The sequence below is a fragment of the Cryptomeria japonica genome, chromosome 8 (assembly GCF_030272615.1).
Source record: "Cryptomeria japonica chromosome 8, Sugi_1.0, whole genome shotgun sequence".
Taxonomy (NCBI): Eukaryota; Viridiplantae; Streptophyta; class Pinopsida; order Cupressales; family Cupressaceae; genus Cryptomeria; species Cryptomeria japonica.
In genome coordinates, this window is record NC_081412.1 from 420,615,094 (window position 1) to 420,636,400 (window position 21,307).

Sequence of the window (21,307 nt, forward strand, 5' to 3'; positions counted from 1 at the left end):
TACAAAAACAAATCATTGGTAATTGGTAATCATTGCATATAAAATAATAAAAATGAGTGGAAAACAGAGAGGAAAAGTGTAAGGTAGCACTTTTCAGCCTAACAAGCTTTTCATCTACATAATTGTATCAAACCAATTTCTATACACATGACCTGTTCTAAGAAGAAACAAAATGGAATTTAATAATAAAAAAATGATTCGTTGGATGGTAATGAAATGGTTAACTGGCATCTTTATACGTCTGATATACGCTATTTGGTATGAAAATGACTCACCACCTGATCAACTCCATAGATTTTAGAATAATAATAAACATGCTCCTGTTTTCATTTAGATGGGTGTTCTATTAAGTATTAAATGATAATAATTAAAGCTAAAGCTATGGGCTAATTTAATATTGTAGTAGGGATAGAGGTGTCTCATGTTACAGGCAGATACAGAATCTTACAATGGTAAAGTTAGGCCATTGTTGAGGAGAGATTGGCTGTAAAGCCATCAATTAATTTGACCCTGCAACTAAATTGGGCCAATCCAAGATAAAGTAGGTGAGCAATGGCTATCAAATTTTTATCTGAAAACTTCGTCCGAATGAAAATGAAATGCGGGAATATTAACAAGACTTGTTGATTTTGATGTATCTGATGATTCCAAAGCATTTCATTTGCGGAGGATGAAATGAATTGGTCAATGGAAGTTGCAGGCTTGGAAAACTTTAGAAATTTTTATGGTATGAATTGCAGCCAGGTGGACCAGGCTTCTCTTCTTCTTTATGGGCAAAAGCCCGGGGTACCCATTTCCTCTAATTGCTCTCAACTTAAAAGAGACGAAGACGCTTATACTGATTCAGAAAATCCCACCATGGAAACTGCAACAAGTAGTGTGATAATTGATGGAATGGAGCCCCAGATGCTTGATGAAGAAGACTTTTTTCATCATCATCCTGCTTATGCAAGTACGCAGATATGGACAGACATTGAAGATTTGTACAGAAGTGATCATGGTCAAGTGAAGTTGCAGCAGGCATCCAAAAATTTACATACTGAGAGAAAGAGAAGACAGAAATTGAACGAGTCCCTCTATAAATTGCGTTCTGTTGTTCCCAAAATCAGTAAGGTATGTGCCATGTATAAATCTACTTGTAGCTGTTGTGGATTTCTCCTTCCTTAAACACAGGACAATGAATAGGATATATTGAAGTTTTAGGAACAAAAAAATATTGACTTGGAGAGTAAACTGAATTGTTGTTTTAAAAATACTTTACAGATGGACAAACAGTCAATCATAGGCGACGCAGTCAGCTATTTAATGGAGTTGCAGAAGCAAGTAGCAGAGATTGAAAGTGAAATTAATGGGGCATTGTATCGTAAAATTACTGATACAAATACCATTGTCACTAAGATTAATCTGTTGGAAATACAGTCGCCTAAATCGGAGGAAACGACCCCGCAAGCACCCAACATATTGCAGGGTGGAAAAATCTTAGGGGTTAGTATCAACTGCCCAACCACATTCAGATAAAGATCTTATTGTAGCTATTTATTTTTCTGACTTGAATTATCAAATAAGGGTTATATGTTTTTTGCATTCATAATTCAAGTTTGCTGTGTAAAATTGCATTTCAGGGTCTCTAATGGCTTTAAACCCTTGGGGTCTGTACATGGATTTTTGTTTCTTAGTTTGCGTATTCTCTATTACAGAGTTTCAGGGAAGATACCACCAATTGTTAAAGCCTCTCACCGTTGCTTCAAGATCATTCAATGTACAGTGAATTCTTAACTCTGGATCATTCAGTCTTTTTTTTCTTAATTAATTGGTTTTGGTGGGAAAGGAACGGAGAAAGGGGAGATAACATTCAATTCTATTAAAAGATGGATAAAATTACGACCATAGAGTCATCAGCAAATCGGTAGGATTGTTCAGAACCATCGTAGGATAAAACACACTTTCAACAACTCCAACATAAAAAACCACTAATTAAAGTAAGCAGAAGAACAGGAGTACGAGTGTCTGTTTCAGATGGGAGTATCAAAAAGCTCTTATTGCAAGAGTTGTAACAACACTGAGAGAGTCTGTATCTCTAAGTAAATATTAGAGGAAAGAAAGAGGGCTGTTGTTAACACATTGAAAACAAAATTCTGCCAGGAGAAAGAGGTCTCCTTGTCAGAGCTTGGCCTTCTTTTTGGCTTTGACATTCTTCTTGATCTCTTCCTCTTTCAGTTCTCCCCCAGAGTTTAATCTTGAACTGTGCCATAATTTGGGACTGGCCTTATTATAAGGTTTGATTTCTGTGGTTCTGCAGGGTTAGCAGTCTCCGAGGATTCTGACTGGGCAGGGCTTGGATCTGAGCATTCTGCTGGTGGTGAGTTTTCGTCTCTCTTATTTGGGCCAGATCCAGGCAAGTTTGAGGCTTTAAGAGTGTCCCCTGGCAGGGAAAGAGGTCGAGGAAGCTCTGTTTGTTGTCGTGTAATGGATACCTATTTGTTTGTAAAAAGACATCTTGTGACATTAACCAACTCGGCCATATTGTTTCCAAGGAGATGACATTCTTTAGTGAGATCTTTTATAGTGGTATTTAGTCATTTACAGAGGGAGAGAAGGTAGCTAAGATTGTCTCACTTATAAGGGCTTGAGAAGTGCACTGAGAAGTGGCTTATCCCCACTCTTGAAGCAGCTGGATGACCCTTAGGAGTGAGATCTAGGTGCTTTAAGCCAATAACCCAAGCTGGAGGAAACTTTTCTGTAGGTGTTAGCTATGGATGATTGTTGGGAAGAGAGGAAAAGCTAGTGATAAGGGCCCACAAGGGGAATGGTGGTGGGAGGTGGAGCTGGATTGAATGGTGGTAAGGAGAGAGCGGAGCTTTTGTATAGAATAAATTTTGTGTGGTTTATGTTCAGGATGGGGTATGCTAAATTTGCTGTGAGTGGGACTTGGGTTAGGACCTTTGAAATCTACAATTGCTGAGCAGTGAGGGGTGGCTTTACCTAAGCTCATTTTTGGAAAACATGAATTTGGTGGGCTTAAGCTCCACAGCATTACTTGGACCCAAGAGCAGTTATGTGGCCATATAATCTGTTTGCATTTATACTTCCTATTCATTTACCACATTCTTATATCATTTATTTGTTCTCTTTTGTATTGTTGTAACACAATTGCTTGGGCAACCGACATTTATAGACATACAGTGGCTTCAAGAAGCTCTGGAACTGCAATGGCCAACAATAGCATTGGATTTGATTTTTGAGAATAGCCCAGGGCTCTTTTGTATAGCTTTGGAATGATGGTTGGGCTTTGGGTTGTCCTAAAGATTTAAAGAAACAAGGATTGATTCCATGCCCACCAGGGGTAGTGTTGATGTGTCTTTTGTACACGACCAAACATAGAATAAAATACCTAGAGGTATCTTATCCTCTCTTGAATAGAGCTCCCCGAATGCTGAAGATTTCACAGAAGGATCAATCGGAGAAACTCCAAGGTTCTGTTACGTAGGTTCTCTACTCGTGGATAATCACTAGTGGTCGTTGTGTTTGCTGTTTTACAAGGGGCCTTATGTATTTTCTAAGAAAGCTTGTTCTTGCCACTACTTTTTAATGAAGAAAGTGAATTCTCCTAACTTTACTAACTGATGTTTCAAAAAAAAGGCAAAAGATAAGGGTTTTAAGGAGGCGATACTAAACTAATCCTAGGAATGACTAAATGAGGACTGGTCTTGATAAAACTCTACCAATTTCAGTATTACCAAAAGATTACAACTCTATTGGAATTGGTGCAATCTTCTAAGGGGATTCAATGATTTTTGAATCATCAATGGGATAGATACTATCACTAAGATACATATCAATATCTCCAATAATGATTGAACTCTTAAACAATCTTAATATCTCCAGCTGACCACACAAGGCGTGCTTACAATCAGTAAGGAGCTAGTGGTTTGGACTATGAGTTTTACCAAAGATCAAACACAACATTTGTCCTTCAATCTAATTCTAAAACTTAAGTACTGTCTCTACTAAGAGTGATTCAAGAAGATAAACAACCATGAAGATAGCCACAAGGATTGCAATAAAACACCATAACTTCAATATTTTATTGATCTCATAGCAAAATAAAACAACAATTGTTCAACTTTCTTTCTTCACTACTTCTTTCTCTGCTGCTAACAATCTTAGTCTTTTCTCTCTTTTTTTCTAACTCTAACCTTTAAAATGAATTGAGTGAGGGCTTATTTAGCACTTTCAAGTACAATGAACGGCCTGGATCTAAAGAAGATCAAAGGTTGAGATCTTGACACCTAAACCCTAATTAGGGTTTGCCACAAAAATCACCCTAATAAGATAAGCATAATCATTCCATAGCCAATAGAAATTGGCACAAATAACGAGAAAACATAGCCCAATAGGAATTGAATTGCCACATCATTTCATAACAACTTTTCATCTAGAATTTTGGTCCCTTTTCTATGTTCTTTTTTGGCATGTTCAATGAATATGGACGTAATCCCCTCGATCTCAGCAATGGGAGTCTCATGCAGGTTCTTCATTCGTTCTTCCAAGTGAAGGACTTGATCAAAAGCTGCGAGAAGGGTCATCTCCCATATAGGCTCTAGCTCTTTTGTTTTCTTGATCAGGAACATAGTAGCATACATCTGATCTCGCTGCTTTTATGTGATCATGTCCTCCTCTTTGCAAAAAATAATCTTGATCCTGTCTTCCAATTCTTGGACATCCACATCTGTCTCGATCTCTATCCTTCTGTCAAGGATTGTACACAATACATCAAACACCTTATCCTGAATAGGATGGATGGTGCCCTCAACTCAACTGCATCTAGTATTGATGTCCTCGAATAGAACTTCCTTCATTTGGAGTAAAGTTGACCATTGCAGAAGGTTATGGGTTCCTCCATCCATTATCTTCTCTTGTGCTAAAACCTGCCTTGGCGTCCTTCTTATCACTTGTAAGACTGGGATGACAATGTCTCTAGTGTGAGTAAATGCATCCATAGTTATCAATAGATTATGAATGATCTCAAGGACTTGGATAGCCCTGTGGTCTGTCTTCATCATTCTTGTTACAAATTCAATGGCTACCTTGTAAGATTCATCAATCCATGAACTCATGAGTTGGGCTAAGTTCTTCATCTTTTCTACCTCATTTATTGATTTAGGAGGAAGTGCATGCAAAGGTGATATTGCTGGATCCTGTCGCCTTAATGGTTGATTAAGGTGGCTAAAATAATTCCTCCAAGTGCTAACCTCCCTTTCTAGCCTCTTATTCTTTTCCATTTCTTCTTTGAGTTTATCATTAAGTGCTCTCACTGAATTAGTCGCTTCTTCCATGGCCTGCTTGGAGGTAAGTGGACCAAGATCAAATGTCTCTAAATCATATTCCTCTGCCATAATCTCATCCTCATACTTGTTTGACCCCCAAAAGGCCTGAAAGGGGAAATTCGCTCAAAATCATGGCTAGGGACAGGACCTATCTAGGATTTCTCTCTGGACCCTTTGGAAGGGTCAGGAGTAAAATCCTTGTCCTAGCCTAAAATCTTCATTTTCGGTGGCCAAAATCCATTCAAGGGCAATCCTAGGGGCATCTCCCAACTTCTCTCACCTTGGTCTAGGCTTGGCTTGGCACAAATTTTGGAAGATAGAATAGGTTTTAGGATTTTTGCTCTGGACCCTTTGGAAGGGTCAGGAGCGAAATCCTTGCTCTTGAGCTTATTCCTTCATTCTTCCATTTCAATTCACCTCAAAGGCCAAGAAAACGTTACTCCATTCCTGTCTTGGCTATAAGAACCAAAAGTTTGGTTTGTTTTGAAGGGGAAATAGGTGATCTTAGGAATTTCGCTCTGGACCCTTTGGAAGGGTCAGGAGTGAAATCCTAGTTTTTGCTTAATTCCTTCGTATTTGTTGATTATTAGCAACCCAAAGTTATGCCCAAGGACATCTCCAATCCTAATTCACCTTGACCCATGCTAGACTTGGCACAAAATTGAGAGAAAAGAGTGGTTTAAGGGTCCGGAGCGAAATTCCAACTCTAGGATTGATTCTTCATCTTTTCAAGTCCATTCTTCTCTGGAAGGCAAAAATACATCACTCTTTACCCAAGGAACAAGGTTTGTAGCCTAAGCAAGGGAGCAAATGAGGTTTATAAAAAATTTCACTCTGGACCCTTTGGAAGGGTCAAGAGCGAAATTCATCCTTTAGGCAAAATCTTCATCTTTCAATTCTTTCAACCACTTCTCAAGGCAAGAACATATCAATCCACCTTCCAACATGCCTTATAAACCAACACTTGGCCAAAACTAGGAAGAAAATGAGAGTTATGGGGATTTTCGCTCTGGACCCTTTGGAAGGGTTAGGAGCGAAATCCTCATTCTTGGCTTGATTTTCTACTTCATTCATCCAATTCTTCCTCAAACGTAGTCAATTCAACTTCATTCCATCCTAATCAAGGCAATCCACCATCAAACTAGCTCTAGACAAGGCCAACCTAGGGCTTTAGGCAAAAAAGGAGGTCAAATGGAGGATTTTGCTCTAGACCCTTTGGAAGGGTCAAGAGCGAAATTCTCCTTCAGGTTGATTTCCATCATTTTATTGCTTCAAACCTTCTCTCCAAGGCAAATATGCATCCAAGTCCCCCAAATCATTCCTTAGAAGCTCCAAACAAGGCCAACCTAGAGAGCAAAATAGAGAAAAAATGAATTTCGCTCTGGACCCTTTGGAAGGGTCAGGAGTGAAATTCTTGTCTTGTTAAAAATTCCTCTATTCTTTTACATTCCATTACTACAAAAGGCAAAGACACATCATTCTCTTTCTAACTACGCCCAAGGAACAAGGTTTTTAGTGCAACCAAAAGGGAAAAAGGTCTCTTTTAAGAATTTCACTCTGGACCCTTTGGAAGGGTCAGGAGCGAAATTCTAGTTTTGCTTGATTTCCTACCTCTTTCACCCAATCCATCTTCAAAATTTGGTCAAATTTGCTCTCCTCTCGCCTCATCCAAGTCTATTTGCCTTCTACTTGACTCCAAAATCTTCATTTTGATGGCCAAGGCTAAAATTGAAGGTCAAGAAGGATTTCACTTTGGACCCTTTGGAAGGGTCTGGAGCAAAATTCACCCTTAGGCCATGATTTTGACTTCATTTTTCACGTTTCCTCATTCAAACAAGTGCTTTTTCTTTCCTCCAAGCCTAGGAATGGGCTAGCTCAGAATTTGGGTCAGGATGGAGTGTCTTGTGGAGGAATTCGCTCTGGACCCTTTGGAAGGGTTAGGAGCGAAATCCTAGCCTTGGCATGATTTCCTCTAAGATTGACCCGACTTTACCTCCAGACTCATCCCTTGATGCATAACTTATCCATTTCCTTGCCAATTCGCTCAACAATTCTTAAAATTTCCTCCTGAATCCTTTCTTTGCCATTGGCTCTGTTTAATCGACTTTGACTCGACAAAAGACAAGATTTTGACTCGAAAACCAACAACCCTGACCTATCTTGACTTACGACTTTTATCCCTTTTGCACAATTTATCCATCTTCAATCTCCTGAAAGGCAAGATCCTTCAAAGATAACACTAGGGTTTAAGGCATACAACATACGACTTCCCCAAGCCCAGATTAAATTTAGTTCTGAAAGAAACCTTGGATGAGCTTTTTGAAGGAAACCCTAATCTACCCAGCCCAAGCGACCACTAACTCACTCAAAACACCTAGCAGGCAGAGAAAAAACCTAGCTAAGGGAAAGCAAAACCCAAGAAAAAAGAGGGGGTCCCCATCCAGATGGGGCGATGTGTGAAATGGTCACAACAGGTAGCATTCAAAACTAGAGGTTTGGATTAGCATTCATAAGGTGTCTTTGAGTCATCCACATGCTAACTAGGAATATGGAAACATAAAGCCAATAAAGGAAAGCAAAAGCACAAAAATCTGGCAATTTTCGAGAAGGATGCGTGGGAATAGCAATGAACTCATCCCCCATCATATGTGTCTATAATATACTTAGAAGATGTGTCATTGTCAAAACCAATGCCCCTTGTGGGTCTATCCATGTGAAGAAGAATGGGATATAAGAATGCCAAATGTGATGTATGCTCTAAAAGAGTTGGCAGAGATGTTGTATTCAAGTGATTTCTCTTTTATTTCATATATATCCTCAACATAGGGTGTGTTATGGTGAACAAGAGCAATCTCTCACTATATATAATTTATTTTCAAATTTCATATAATTAACCTCATCAAGTGAGGAAGTTGTGGCCTCATGAGTATGCTCAATGCTTATCTTTCCTTTGCCTCTAAGTTCTCAAATTCTATTTTTAAATGGAATGCATTTATCTATAGAATGTCTATGTGTATGCTGATAAACACAAAAATATTTAGTCTTGTGTGGTCAAACTTAGAATTATCCATTGGTTTAACAAGAGGTAAGGTAATGAGATTATGTTTCAAAAGTTGTTCTAATGCCATATGCACAAGCTTAACTTATGTAGTGAATTCTCAAAATATTTTTGATTTGAGTTGTGCATGAATCGCAAGGTGCATCCTTATCTTTATATAATGAAGTTTTTTTTTTAATGGAAGGTGTATAAGAATGTACTCTATTCCATGGGGATGCATCCCTCCCTAAAAACCCCTCATCCCCGATAGGGGGATGCTTATGAGATTGGGGCTTTGGGGGAAACATCCTCCCATAGCATCACCCATCTCTATCGTCTCTACTGAGGATGCCCCTGTTGCTATATGGTACATGCCATTACATACTAATTGCAACCTTTAACTTCATGAAAACTAATTTTCCTTTCATGGGGCACTCACAAAGATGTTATATTACAGATTTTGCCTTGGAGATTTCAATTCACCTCAATTTGTATATCAATGCTACCCCCCCCACTGCCACTCCATCGCCGTCCTCCCACTATCCCCAAATTCAAGCCATTGGTACCCTTGTTCTCGAAACTCAACCCCACACCCCCATGCCCCCTGTCAAGAAACTCTGTGGAACCCACAATCACTCAAAGGTATATTATAATAAAATATACAAGAATCCAAAGGAGTTTCTCCATTGAAAAGTGGTATATCATCTGATGCAAGTATTGTCATTGATGTCAAATTAATTGAAAGCAGAAAGCATCTAAAATGACATCACAGAAAGAATGAAAGTATCTAAAATATATCCTAGAGTCGGGTGTTGGTTTGGAAGTTTCTTGGCAAATCCGCACGATGAAGCAGAAGATTACAGTCAGCATGGTTCGTATCTATATCATTATTGGAAGGCAAAAATCAAAATCAAATGAAAACTATTAATGGAAAGACTTTATAAATAATCCGATATATTTATTACCCGATATATAATATGGAAAGACTTTATAATTATCAGCAAATATATTAATATAGTGGCAAGTTTATTAAAGCGAAAAAATGTTTTGATGGCGGATATATTAACCAAGTATTTTTGACGGCACCTCATGAGCTTTAATATATTGAACAATATTATTGGCGACACACTTTAAATTAATTAAAGCGGAGATAGATATGGAGCGGCAAAATTAAAAGTGTTGTATAGCAGCTTATATTCATCACATATTATCAACGGTATTAAAACCAAAAATAAATCTCGACAGAAAAATTATTAATCTTTGTGTTTAGCGGAACTTATTTAATACCGGCTGGGAGAAAATAATATCGTAAATAAATTGCATACCTTATTTTTACGATACATATTATCGAGCTTCATTAAGTTCGGTGGTTTGTTTATTATGAAAAAGTATTGTCTAAGGTATCGTGGCATAAGAGTTTATTAATATAAACAAAAGTCTTTGGTAAACAAATACTCCTGTAAAAAGTTTATTAATAGAATTTAACAAAAAGAAGTTATTGAAATATTGAAGGATATGACTTTTCAAACTAAAAGTGATGTTGGTTTGCAACCGGTGGAACTAGCACATATATATATGAATTTTTAAAAAATGCTTTGAATGGGAAGTTGATATGCTAGATATATATACTGTGTATAAAACTGTGGATTTTTGAAAGTATACCTCACGTAGGTGAAGTAAGAGGTGTGCAAAGAGAAACATGAACAATCAGTCCTAAAAGAGCATAAGTTTAGAATATAATAGCAGATATATAAACTTAGCACATGCAGAATTGAAATGAAGAGTAAGGCAGATTTATGATCAGCTTACAACAGATTTAAGAAAGAAATTGTGACATATTTGTATGAAGATGTGTATGCAGATTTAAAGAGTGCTACCATTGTCCATCATCCATTGTTACAGCAACATGTTCAAGATTGAAAACTAGATTTGTGAAGAGTGAGTTGGTGCTCACAATTTTAGCAGAGAGAGTTGGTGCTTCCAGTGGGTTGGTGCTCACAAAACAGAGTTCGGGGGTTGGTGCTCACAAAACAAAGTTAGGGAGTTGGTGCTTCTAGTGGGTTGGTGCTCACAAAATTGTAAAAGAAGAAACATAAATATATAGCATTCATTTTCAGTGGTTTTCTCTAGCATTGGGTTTCCACTTAAATCTTTGTGTTATTGTGTTCATATGCAAAATTTTTTTGTGATTGATTCTATCATATAAAATATTGAATTGAAAAGTTTCATTATACTGATTAACCCCCCCCTCTTAGTATAAATGTGTGCTCTTCAAGTGGTATCAGAGCTGGTTCCTTCGGAGATAGCCTTACAGCTTGAAGGTAGATCCTCAAAAGAGCACAATGGTAGATAACTATGCAGTTAGAAATCCAATTTTCGATGGAACAAATTATGCATTTTGGAGTATCAAGATGAAAGCCTATTTGAACGCACTTGGTTATGATGTTTGGCATTCCGTGGTAGATGGATACACACCTGCATCAACTCCTCCGACCGATGCAGCAAGAAAGAGGAAAAGTGAGAATAATGCCAAAGCAGAACATGCTCTCCTATGCAGCCTGGCTGATTCTGAATTTACAAAAGTCATGCACTGCAAATCAGCAAAAGAGATATGGAACAAACTGAAAAGTATCTATGAAGGGGATGAAAAGGTAAGAGAGGCCAAGCTTCAATCACTTAGAATGAAATTTGAAAGCCTTAAAATGAAGGAAGATGAAGATATCGCCACCTACTTTTTGCGTGTGGATGAAATCGTAAATGCAATCACAGCATTAGGAGAATAAGTTGAAGACACACCTCTCATTCGAAAGTTGTTGAGAACATTGACAATGAAATTTGATCCTAAGATATCAGCAATAGAAGAAATGAAGGATTTGAAAACATTAACAAAAGATGAATTCTTTGGAATCCTCACAGTCTATGAAATGAGGAGAGAAGACAAACCATCACAAAAGGAGGTATCTTTAAAAGCATCAAAGAAGGGCAAGAACAAAAATCATACACCAAAAGAGAGTACAAGCAGTGAATCAGATGAGGCTGAAGCTTACTTCATGAGAAAGTTCAAAAAGGGCAAAGGCAAATTCCCTTTCAAATGTTTCAATTGTGGCAAGGTTGGGCACTATGCTTCAAAGTGTCCTCAAAATGAAAGTGATAGCAGTGAAGAGGAGAAGAAAAGCTATTCAAAGAAGAAAGAAAAGAAATACTTCAAGAAGAACTACTCAAAACATAACAAAAGCTTCTACTCTAAGCAAAGTTCGAGTTCATCGGAGGAAAGTTCTGAAGATATGTCCAGCAAGGATGGAGAAGAGATTCTTTTTCTGGCAATGAAAGTCGAAGATGATGAAGATGAGAAGGAAGAAGGACAAGAGGCTATATGTGATGAAGAAGATGTAGATCTTGAAGAAGAGTTACATTATGCATATAAACACAATGAAAAGCTAAAAGGAAGGGTCTCAAAATATATGACAAAATTACAAGAATCAAGCAAGCTCATTGAAGACTTAAAAATACAATTGGAGGAAGCAAAGAAGAATGAGAAGGAAATAAGGGATCAGCTTAAAAGAAAAGAGGAAGGATGCAACAAATTAGAATTATAAATTGTCTCCTTAAAACAAGACTTGGGGAAACTTCAAAAATTTGAAGACAACACCAAAAAAATGGATCGACTTCTTAAGGCACAAAGACCTACGCTCATTAAATCAGGTCTAGGACATGAAGAGGATCAAACAGCAAATGCCACTAGTTCAAAAACTTTGGATGATTCATGGAAGACAGTAGAAAACAAAAGAAGGAAGAATGATGCTCAAAAATCTCATCCTCCCACAAATACGTTGAAAACATCTCACATAAAGAAATCACATGTAACTAATAATTATTATCCATTCAAAGGACATTGTTTTTCATGCTATAAGTTTGGTCATAAAGCAATTGATTGTAGAAGTCATACTAGAAATATTTCTAACTTCACTCCAAAGAACTATAATTCATTTTCTCCTCTAATGAATTATGATGTAATATGTTTTAAGTGTCACAATTTTGGACACACAGCCAAATTCTGCCGAACTATCTTCCCTAGCTTACCAAGAAAGGGAGATGTACCTATCAAAAAGGAGGAAACATCTAGAATGACTTGGAAGAAAAAACAGCAAGAAGAGAAAGAATCCTTATTTGTTCAAATAGCTCTTCATGCAAAGAACAAGAAGGATAGATGGTATGTAGACAACGGATGCTCAAGGCACATGACAGGGGACAAAAACAAATTCATCTCTTTTGAACCAGCAGATGAAGGATCAGTAAGGTTTGGTGATAACACAAAAAGAGAAATAAAAGGTAAAGGAACACTTAGTTTAGATTATGGAAAGACTAAAACTGAGAATGTGCTATATGTCAAAGGCTTAAAAGAAAATTTATTAAGTGTTAGCCAACTTTGTGATCAAGGACATAGTGTGACATTTTTGTCTAAGGGATGTGAGATTAAAAAGGATGGAAGAATCATTGCAAATGCCCATAGAATTGCAAATAATTTATATATTCTAAATGAAATAAATGAAGAAACATGTAATTTTGTTCAAAAGGATGAAAATTGGCTATGGCACAAAAGGCTAGGCCACCTTAACTTTGACAATCTTGTCAAGATCAGCAAAAAGGAAGCAGTAAGGGATATGCCTAGAATTACAAGAAACTCTGTGGAACCCACAATCCCTCAAAGGTAGATTATAATAAAATATACAAGAATCCAAAGGAGTTTCTCCATTGAAAAGTGGTATATCATCATGATGCATCAAAAAATCCATGGGATCCATAAAGAAAGGGTCACTATAAGGGGAATAATGTAATGTCCTCACTTCTCTAGTTGCCATCCAGATGCTTAAATTCACCTGTCACACATCTCCATAGGTGAAGTTCAGTGTGGGGAGATGATTGGTTAGTCAAAGGGGACAATTACTTAGACATAATTTGCTTTGGTGAGCCATTAATAATAAAACTTTATTATTTTATGTTATAAAGTTACTTTTTCTAAAATTAGAAAAAGTTAATAAAAGTAACTTATAAATTACTTTTTGATGGTAGTAAAGCTCTCAGACTCGATGGCTTTCCTATGTTTTTCTTTCAGCACTTTTGGGATGTGGTAGGAGAAGATGTCTCTAATGCTGTTAATGAATTTTTTGGAGCTAGATCTCTGCTGAAGGAACTGAATGCTACCTTCATTGTCCTTATTCCTAAGAAGCAAGGGGCTGATTCTTTGGATGCTTTTAGGCCTATCAGCTTGTGCAACTCTTTCTACAAAATTATTTCCAAGGTGCTTATGTCGAGATTGCTGGGTTTTCTTCCTCTTTTGATCTTCCCTCAACAAAATGGCGTTGTGCTAGGCAAACAGATTCTTGACTCCATCATCATAGTTCATGAAAATATTCATTCTCTTTTGGAGGCGAAGTCTCAAGGCTTTCTTCTAAAATTGGACATTGCTAAAGCTTACGACAGGCTGGATTGGTGCTTCTTAAAAAATGTTCTCCAAGCGTTTGGTTTCTCCGGCAAGGTGATTAGTTTGATTTGGCAGCTCATTTCTACTGCCTCTTCTGCTGTCATTGTCAATGGTTTGCTGTCCCACTTCTTTAGAACTTCAAGGGGTCTTAGGCAGGGTGACCCCATCTCGCCTATTCTTTTCACAATAATGGCAGAAAGTTTGTCGATGGTTCCTTGAAAGGTCTCAAATCGTCCTCTGCCAATTGATTTGCTCTCATCAACAGTTTGTTGATGATACCATCTTAATGGGTAGCTCCTTTTTTGGAGAAGCTAGAGTCATCAAATCTATTCTTAGCATCTATGAAAAAGCCTCTAGACAGATGGTTAATAGAACTAAAAGTTTTATCTATTTTATCAACACTCCTGAGTAGTGCCAAATGAAGATTGCTAACATTCTTGGCTCCCTATTTGGTAAGCTCCCCTCTACTTACCTGGGTCTCCCTCTGGGAGCTAAACCTTCTGAGTCCTTTTGGCAATCTTTAATTGATCGATTTAATAGGATGTTGGCTGGATGGAAAGGTAACCTTTTGAGTCAAGCTGGTAAAATTCAGTTGCTGAAAGCTACTCTTCAGAACCTCCTAGTGTATGCTCTCAGTTTGTTCAAAATTCCCTCTAAATTAGCTAATATTATTGACAAAACTCAAAAAAGATTCCTTTGGTCAGGAGTTGAGGAGAAGAGAAGAATCCCTCTGGTTGCCTGAGAGATTGTCTGCAAGCCAAGGAGAGTTGGTGGATTGGGTATTAGAAGCATAAAAACTTTTAATACTGCTTTGCTGGCTAAACAGGTTTGGAGGTCCTATGATTGTAGAAGGGAATGGAACACCTTATGGCATAATAAATATCTTTCTAATGTTCATTCTTGGCAGGAGTTTTTGAGTTCTTCTCAGATCCCCGTTGGTTCCCATCTTTGGAACAATATTCTCAAGGCTAAGGATGTGGCTAGCTGGGGAGCCCACTGGAAGCTTGGGAATGGTAGAAAAATCCGGTTTTGGGATGATTGTTGGATTGGGCATCACTCACTTGCTTCGGATCCTACTCTGGGATCTTTAAAAGATCTTTGTGTGGCTTCTCATGGCCCCATGGTGGCTGACTATTGGAAGGAGGGTAAGTGGGTTAATCTTCTTGCTATTAATCCTTCTTTTACCCAATTGCAAATTTCCCTAAATTATTTTGGCTTGGAGGAAAGAGTGGAAGATGAACTAATCTGGAAATTCAACCCCAATGGGAAGGTTTTTGTAGATTTTGTGGATGCCTGTAAGGAACCTTACGTGTCCTGGTGTTCTAAAGTTTGGATTAAGAACCTGTCTCCTAAGGTCAATATGTTTTTTTGGCTCCTCTTTCTTAATAAAATCCTAACCACTGACAATCTTGTTAAGAGGGGATTTGCTATCCCAAACAGATGCTACTTGTGTTTGCAGGCGGTTGAATAGGTGGACCATCTGTTCTTACATTGCTCTTACACCTCTGAGATTTGGAGTCTGGTGATTCAGAAATTGGATCTTTGCTGTACCTTATCGGGAATTGTTAAGGAGTTTGTCCACCAATGGAATCCGCCCTCCAGAAATCCCTTCATAAAGAAGATCTGGCTTTTTGTGTTTCCTCATATGGCATGGAGCTTATGGAAAGAACGTAACAATCGCATCTTTAGGGACACCCATCTCCCTTCTGATATTGTTTTTAAGAAAATTTCTAGAGCCATCTCTGATAACCTCTCAGTTGTTAGCCCAATTCATAGTGGCATCCTTAAGGAGTATGAAGTCAATGTTGTCAAGGGCTGGAATCTTGGTCATCATATAGTTACCCCTAAGGTCAACCTCAGGGACAACATTAGTTGGAACTTTCCTCCCCAAGGTTGGGTCAAAATCAATTTTGATGGCGTGGCTGAAGGGAACCCGGGTCAAGCTGGTTGTGGTGGAGTGATACGGGATCACAATGGCAACTTCATTTCTGCTATTGCAATCCCTCTCAGTAAACAGACTAATAATGTTGCCAAAGCTATAGGGGCATATCACAGCCTTAAACTTGCAAAACAAAACAACTATAAGCTTGTTTGGGTCGAGGGGGATTCTAAGAACATTATCAACTACCTTAAAGGAAATTCTACTTCGACTTGGAATGTTGATATTTGGATGAAAAAAGCCAAAGACATTATTAAAACCTTTGATAAATGTATGTTCGCTCATATTTATAGACAAGCCAACGTGATTGCTGACTTCCTTGCCAACAAGGGAGTGACGTGTAAGACCCAACTTTGCTAGACCCATGGTGACAGGTTGGACTCTGAACTTGCGATGTATCTGCTCCATGAGCGAAGTCAGGGGAGTAAAGTTAATGATTATTAGTGCTATTATGACTTTGCGTGTTTTTAGAACTGCCAATACCTTCCGTTCTGAGACAGGTGGCCAAAGAGGACATAATAATCGATGCAATTTTATTTCGCATGCTTTGTGGGTGATTTCATACATTTTCTGGAGTATTGCCTTAACTCTGGAAATTCGCTGCAGAGAGAATTATAGAGAGCTTGAGAAAATGGCTGGTGCTAGAAAGAGAATTGAGCCGCCTAGCTGTGTGCAGCTTAAGAATGAAAAGAATGTTTGGCGAATTTTGAAGAAAGGTGGGTTTACTAATTACATTGAGAGGCTTCAAGGGTGAAATCAAGATGTTACCAGGTATTTTGCTAAAAACTGGAAGGATGGCTCGATTATTCTTCATGGTCGGAGGGTCCTGGTAGATGAAGCCCTTATTGCTTAGGTTACTGGGTTATCTATGTGTTGATGTGTATTTTGTACATGACCAAACACAGAATAAAATACCTAAAAGGTACCTTATCCTCTCTTTAACAAAGTTCCCGACTGCTGAAGATCTCGCCGAAGGATCAGTCGAGGCAACTCCAAGGTTCTTCTTTGTAGGATCTCTACTCGTGGATAAGCTCTTCGCGGTATGATGTGATTTTGCTGGAGTCACAAGGGGACTTACACTCAATGACCTAAACGTTTGATTTGCTGGAATCACAAGTCCTATTAACTAACTGGAAGACAAATAAATGACAAAAGATGCAGGGTTCAGGACGTCTACTCTACTACCTAGAATGCGAGAAAATGGATGAATGACTAGGTGGAGTCCTACTGGGCTGGGTCTCACCATCAGGTTGAACAATTCAACACCAACTTAGTGCGATCTTCTAAGGGATGCTTCCAATATGTTCAAATCGTACACCATCTGACAATGATCACCATTCAAGATAATGTATGAACAATAGACGTGTAACGACTTAAGATTAAGCTCATTTTATGCCAGTTGACCACGCAGGGCGCACTTACCATCAGTAAGAGGCTAGTGGTATGGACTAGACAGATTCCACACAGGTGCATTCAACAATTTTCTTCACTCAATTTAATCATCTATCATCAAAAATGAAGATTCAACAAGAGACCATGCACATTGCAAAGAAACAACATATTCCACCATATCTTCAATGAAAAGAAGTCTTTACAATTAAGGCAACAATGTCTTGCCTTCTCTTCTTAATCTACTCTAATTGCTATTCTACTATTTTGGCTTCTATTACTAACTATTAACTATTAGCTATTATTGACTAACTATTCTCTGACTATTGACTAACTATTAGCCTTTACAAATGAGGAGCCAGAGCTTATATAGTGCCCTCAATACAATTCAATGGCTCAGATCACTTTGAGATCGATGGCCGAGATTTTACAATGAAAACCCTAATTAGGGTTTGTTACAACAAACTTAATTCTGACCAATGAAATAATTGCATTATTTGGACACGTCTTCTCTGGAATATTCGACCAATGGATAGCCGGGGTAGGTACATCGAAGTTAGTGCCATCTCTTGATGAATCAGGTACATTGAATCTAGACATGCAAAAGTGGACCAACCCGACTAGAGGAGTGATGACTGGGATGCCACCTTGTCTGACACTTGGTTGATGCTCAATTTGATGCTGCTGAGAAGCTAACTTTAGTTAATTCTTCTGAAACTGTCTGCTTCTCCAATGGACCCTTGCTTTGACCTCCTTTGTCTTTGATGTGCAAGATGGATGGTGTACTTTTCTTTGGAATGCTGGACTGGAAGATGTCATCCCTGATGATGCTAGATTGGAGATTGTCGTCCTTGTTGATGCTGGATTGGAGAAGGTCGTTATTTGATACCTACACAAAAGCTTAAAGTTAGGGTTTGAGCATAATATCTAAAGGTATAGGATTCAAGACCTTTCAAGGAAATAACTAAATATTAATTTGAAAATGATGATAAATCTAAGAATTATGAATTTTCAAATTAAATTAAAATCAGATTGTACAAGACTTACATTTTCCAAGGATTACTATGGAAAATCCAACTAAATTTTGAATAAAAAATTTCAAGAATCTGATTCTTCATACCTCTTCCTTGAATTTTTAGCTATCAACCTTGAAAAATGAATGAAGGGAGATGAGAATTTGCTGGACAAGGACATTTGATCTGAATTTCAGGTCCTCCTTTGGATGAATTAAGCTTCAATCAGCCTTCAAAAAGAATTTTGCCTTCAACTAGCTTCTCAAATTCTGGAAATTCGCTTTCAAACACCTTCCAAAATCTGGAAATTATCCTCCAACTTGCTCAATTTCGCACCTCCAAATCTGCTCTTCAAGTTCGCATGAGAGATAAATGAAAGAATGATTTGAATTTGTTAAAATACACCTCCCTTATATAGGGCGCTCACCTTGATTTCCCTCAAGGCCGACTTGGCAAATAGGGAATAAAATAAAATAAAACCCCTCTTAAAGGATGGCCGACTTGCTTGTAAAGGCAAAATAATGAAATACTGAGCACTCAAGCATAATTTTTTATTTTTTATTTATTTTAGTTAATTCCAAAGCTTAAAGGTGGATTTTTCATGTATTTCAAAGCTTAGAAATTAATTAATTAAGTTATAAATGCCTTAATTTATGCGAACTTGTTTTAGTCTTCCAAATGTCTTGTAATAGGCAAATTTAGTGAAAGACTATAGGCTAGTTTAGTGAATGTTAAAGCTTGATTAAGGCTTGATGAATCTTCATTTTCCTTAGGCATTAAAATATTCAAAGTGATGGAGGCTTAAATTATTTCAAGGCTTATTTGAACCTCTCATCTAGGCTTGTTTGCTTCATGAATCAAAATCTTCACAACCTAGGTTTGCCATCACAATTTTGCAATTTGCCTTCAACTTAGCCTAAACAAGGTGAATAATAGGTGTTTTCAAGAATTTCGCCCTGGACCCTTTGGAAGGGTCAGGAGCGATTTTCTCTTTTTAGGTCAAAATTCACCTTTGCTTGATCATTGACCTTCTCCAAGGCAATCTCCAAGGTCCATTCATCTCAACCACTGACTAGGCTCAACAATATTTTGAAGGAAACACTGCATTTTGGGAATTTCGCTCAACAACCTAGCCAGGGACAGGACCTATCCAGAATTTCGCTCTGGACCCTTTGGAAGGGTCAGGAGCGAAATTCTCTCTTGAGCTCAAAATTCACATTTTTTGAAGGTCCAAATCTCTCCAAGGCATTCTAAATAGCTTCTTTCACTGTAGTCCAGGCCTGGTTTTACTCAAATCTTGAAGGAAAATGTGTTTTTAGGGTTTTTCGCTCTGGACCCTTTGGAAGGGTCAGGAGTGAATTTCTTTGCTTGTAGCTCATTTTTGATTGTTCCAACTTCAATCCACCTCACAAAGCTAGGAAATATCTTTCTTCTTTCACCCAATCCAAGTTTGATTTCGTTTTGCAAGGCAGAATAGGAGATTTTAGGTTTTTTGCACTGGACCCTTTGGAAGGGTCAGGAGCGAAAATCCTCCTTTGGCCTAAAATCATCACTTTTGGAAACCAACATCAAGTCAAAGGTAGTCTCAAGGGTATTTCTTACCTTAGTCAAACCTTGTCTTAGCATAAATTTGAAAGGAATGGGTAGGTTTTAGGATTTTCGCTCTGGACCCTTTGGAAGGGTCAGGAGTGAAAATCTTGTTTTAGGGCTATCTTGCCATCCTTCCAACTTCAAATCACTTCCAAGGCATAGAACATCTTGTCTTTCTCCTTCCCATGGTATAAAAACCAAAATCTTGTCTTGAATTTGCAAGGAAAAAGGGGAATTTTAGAAATTTCGCTCTGGACCCTTTGGAAGGGTCAGCAGTGAAATTTTCATTAGGCTTTCAATTTTGCGTTCTTGGCAACCAATATTCATTCTAAGGCAATCCAAATGCCTTCTCACACCCTTGTCCTAGCTTGGTCTTGTCCAAAATTTTGGAAGAAAAGATGACTTTGAGGATTTTCGCTCTGGACCCTTTGGAAGGGTCAGGAGCGAAAATCTCTTCTAGGCTCAATTCCTTCATCTTTCATGATTTCTTGCAACTTCAAGTCACTCCCAGGGGCAATTCCTTCTTGATTTTACCTTATCCCACACTTGACTTAGCAAAACTTTGATAGCAAAAAGAAGTTTTGAGAAAATTCACTCTGGACCCTTTGGAAGGGTCAGGAGTGAAATTCTCAATCTTGACGAAAAATCTTCATTTATTTCAACTTGAAACTTCTTCGCAAGGTAGGATTTCATGTTTCATTGTGCTAGGAATAAAGTTTCATGTCCAAGAAAGGCTAAAAATAGGTTTACAAGGAATTTCGCTCTGGACCCTTTGGAAGGGTCAGGAGCGAAATTTCCTTTCCTAGCTAGAATCCTTCATTTTCACAACTTCTAAACATGCCCAAGGATTTCAATATGTTCATTCTTCCTTTCATCATGTCTTGGACACCTCAATTTGACCAAACCAGGCAAGAAATGTCTCTTATAGAGATTTTCGCTCTGGACCCTTTGGAAGGGTCAGGAGCGAAATTCTCCATTTGGGCTAAATCCTTCATTTTTTCAGTTCAAAACAACCTCAAGAGGCAAAATCAAGTCATTCTTCTTCCATCCATGTCAAAAAACTTGACCTTCTTTAATGCAAAATAAGAGCTTTTGGGAATTTCGCTCTGGACCCTTTGGAAGGGTTAGGAGCGAAATTTCCCTTCTTGTCCAAAATTCTTCATTTTCTCATGCTTTCAAATCTTCAAAGGTGACAAGAATGTCCAACCTTCCTTCCAAGATACCCTGCACATCAAAATTTAGCCAAAGTTAGGGAGAAATAAGCTTTAAGAAGATTTTCGCTCTAGACCCTTTGGAAGGGTCAGGAGCGAAAATCTCATTCCTGGCTAAATTGCTCATTTTTCAAGCTTCAAACCATCTCACAGGGCAAAGTTAGGTCATTTTCCAAGCTAGGAACAAGCTTGCAAGTCTATCCAAGGCAAGAAATAGGGTTTATGATGAATTTCGCTCTGGACCCTTTGGAAGGGTCAGGAGCGAAATTCTCCTTTAGGCCAAAATCTTGTTCTTCAAAATCAATCAAACTCCCTCTCA

The 21,307-nt window shown here is 38.1% G+C and overlaps 1 protein-coding gene across 4 annotated transcripts in view; it reads left to right on the plus strand.

Annotated features, from left to right (window-relative positions):
• Nucleotides 1-345: 345 nt before the first annotated feature.
• LOC131075630 (transcription factor MTB3) overlaps nt 346-21,307 on the plus strand; it is a 48,024-nt gene continuing 27,062 nt past the window's right edge. The window contains exons 1-3 of one of the 4 annotated variants that reach the window (XM_059209855.1): nt 346-1,113; nt 1,264-1,485; nt 1,698-1,759. In XM_059209855.1, the coding sequence (XP_059065838.1) occupies nt 676-1,113; nt 1,264-1,485; nt 1,698-1,727 (690 nt within the window). In that variant the 5' untranslated portion in view covers nt 346-675 and the 3' untranslated portion in view covers nt 1,728-1,759. Of the gene's footprint in view, nt 1,114-1,263; nt 1,486-1,622; nt 1,647-1,697; nt 1,760-21,307 lie in introns of those variants that run through there. The other 3 variants (XM_058012464.2, XM_058012462.2, XM_058012460.2) reach the window with 3 other exon arrangements.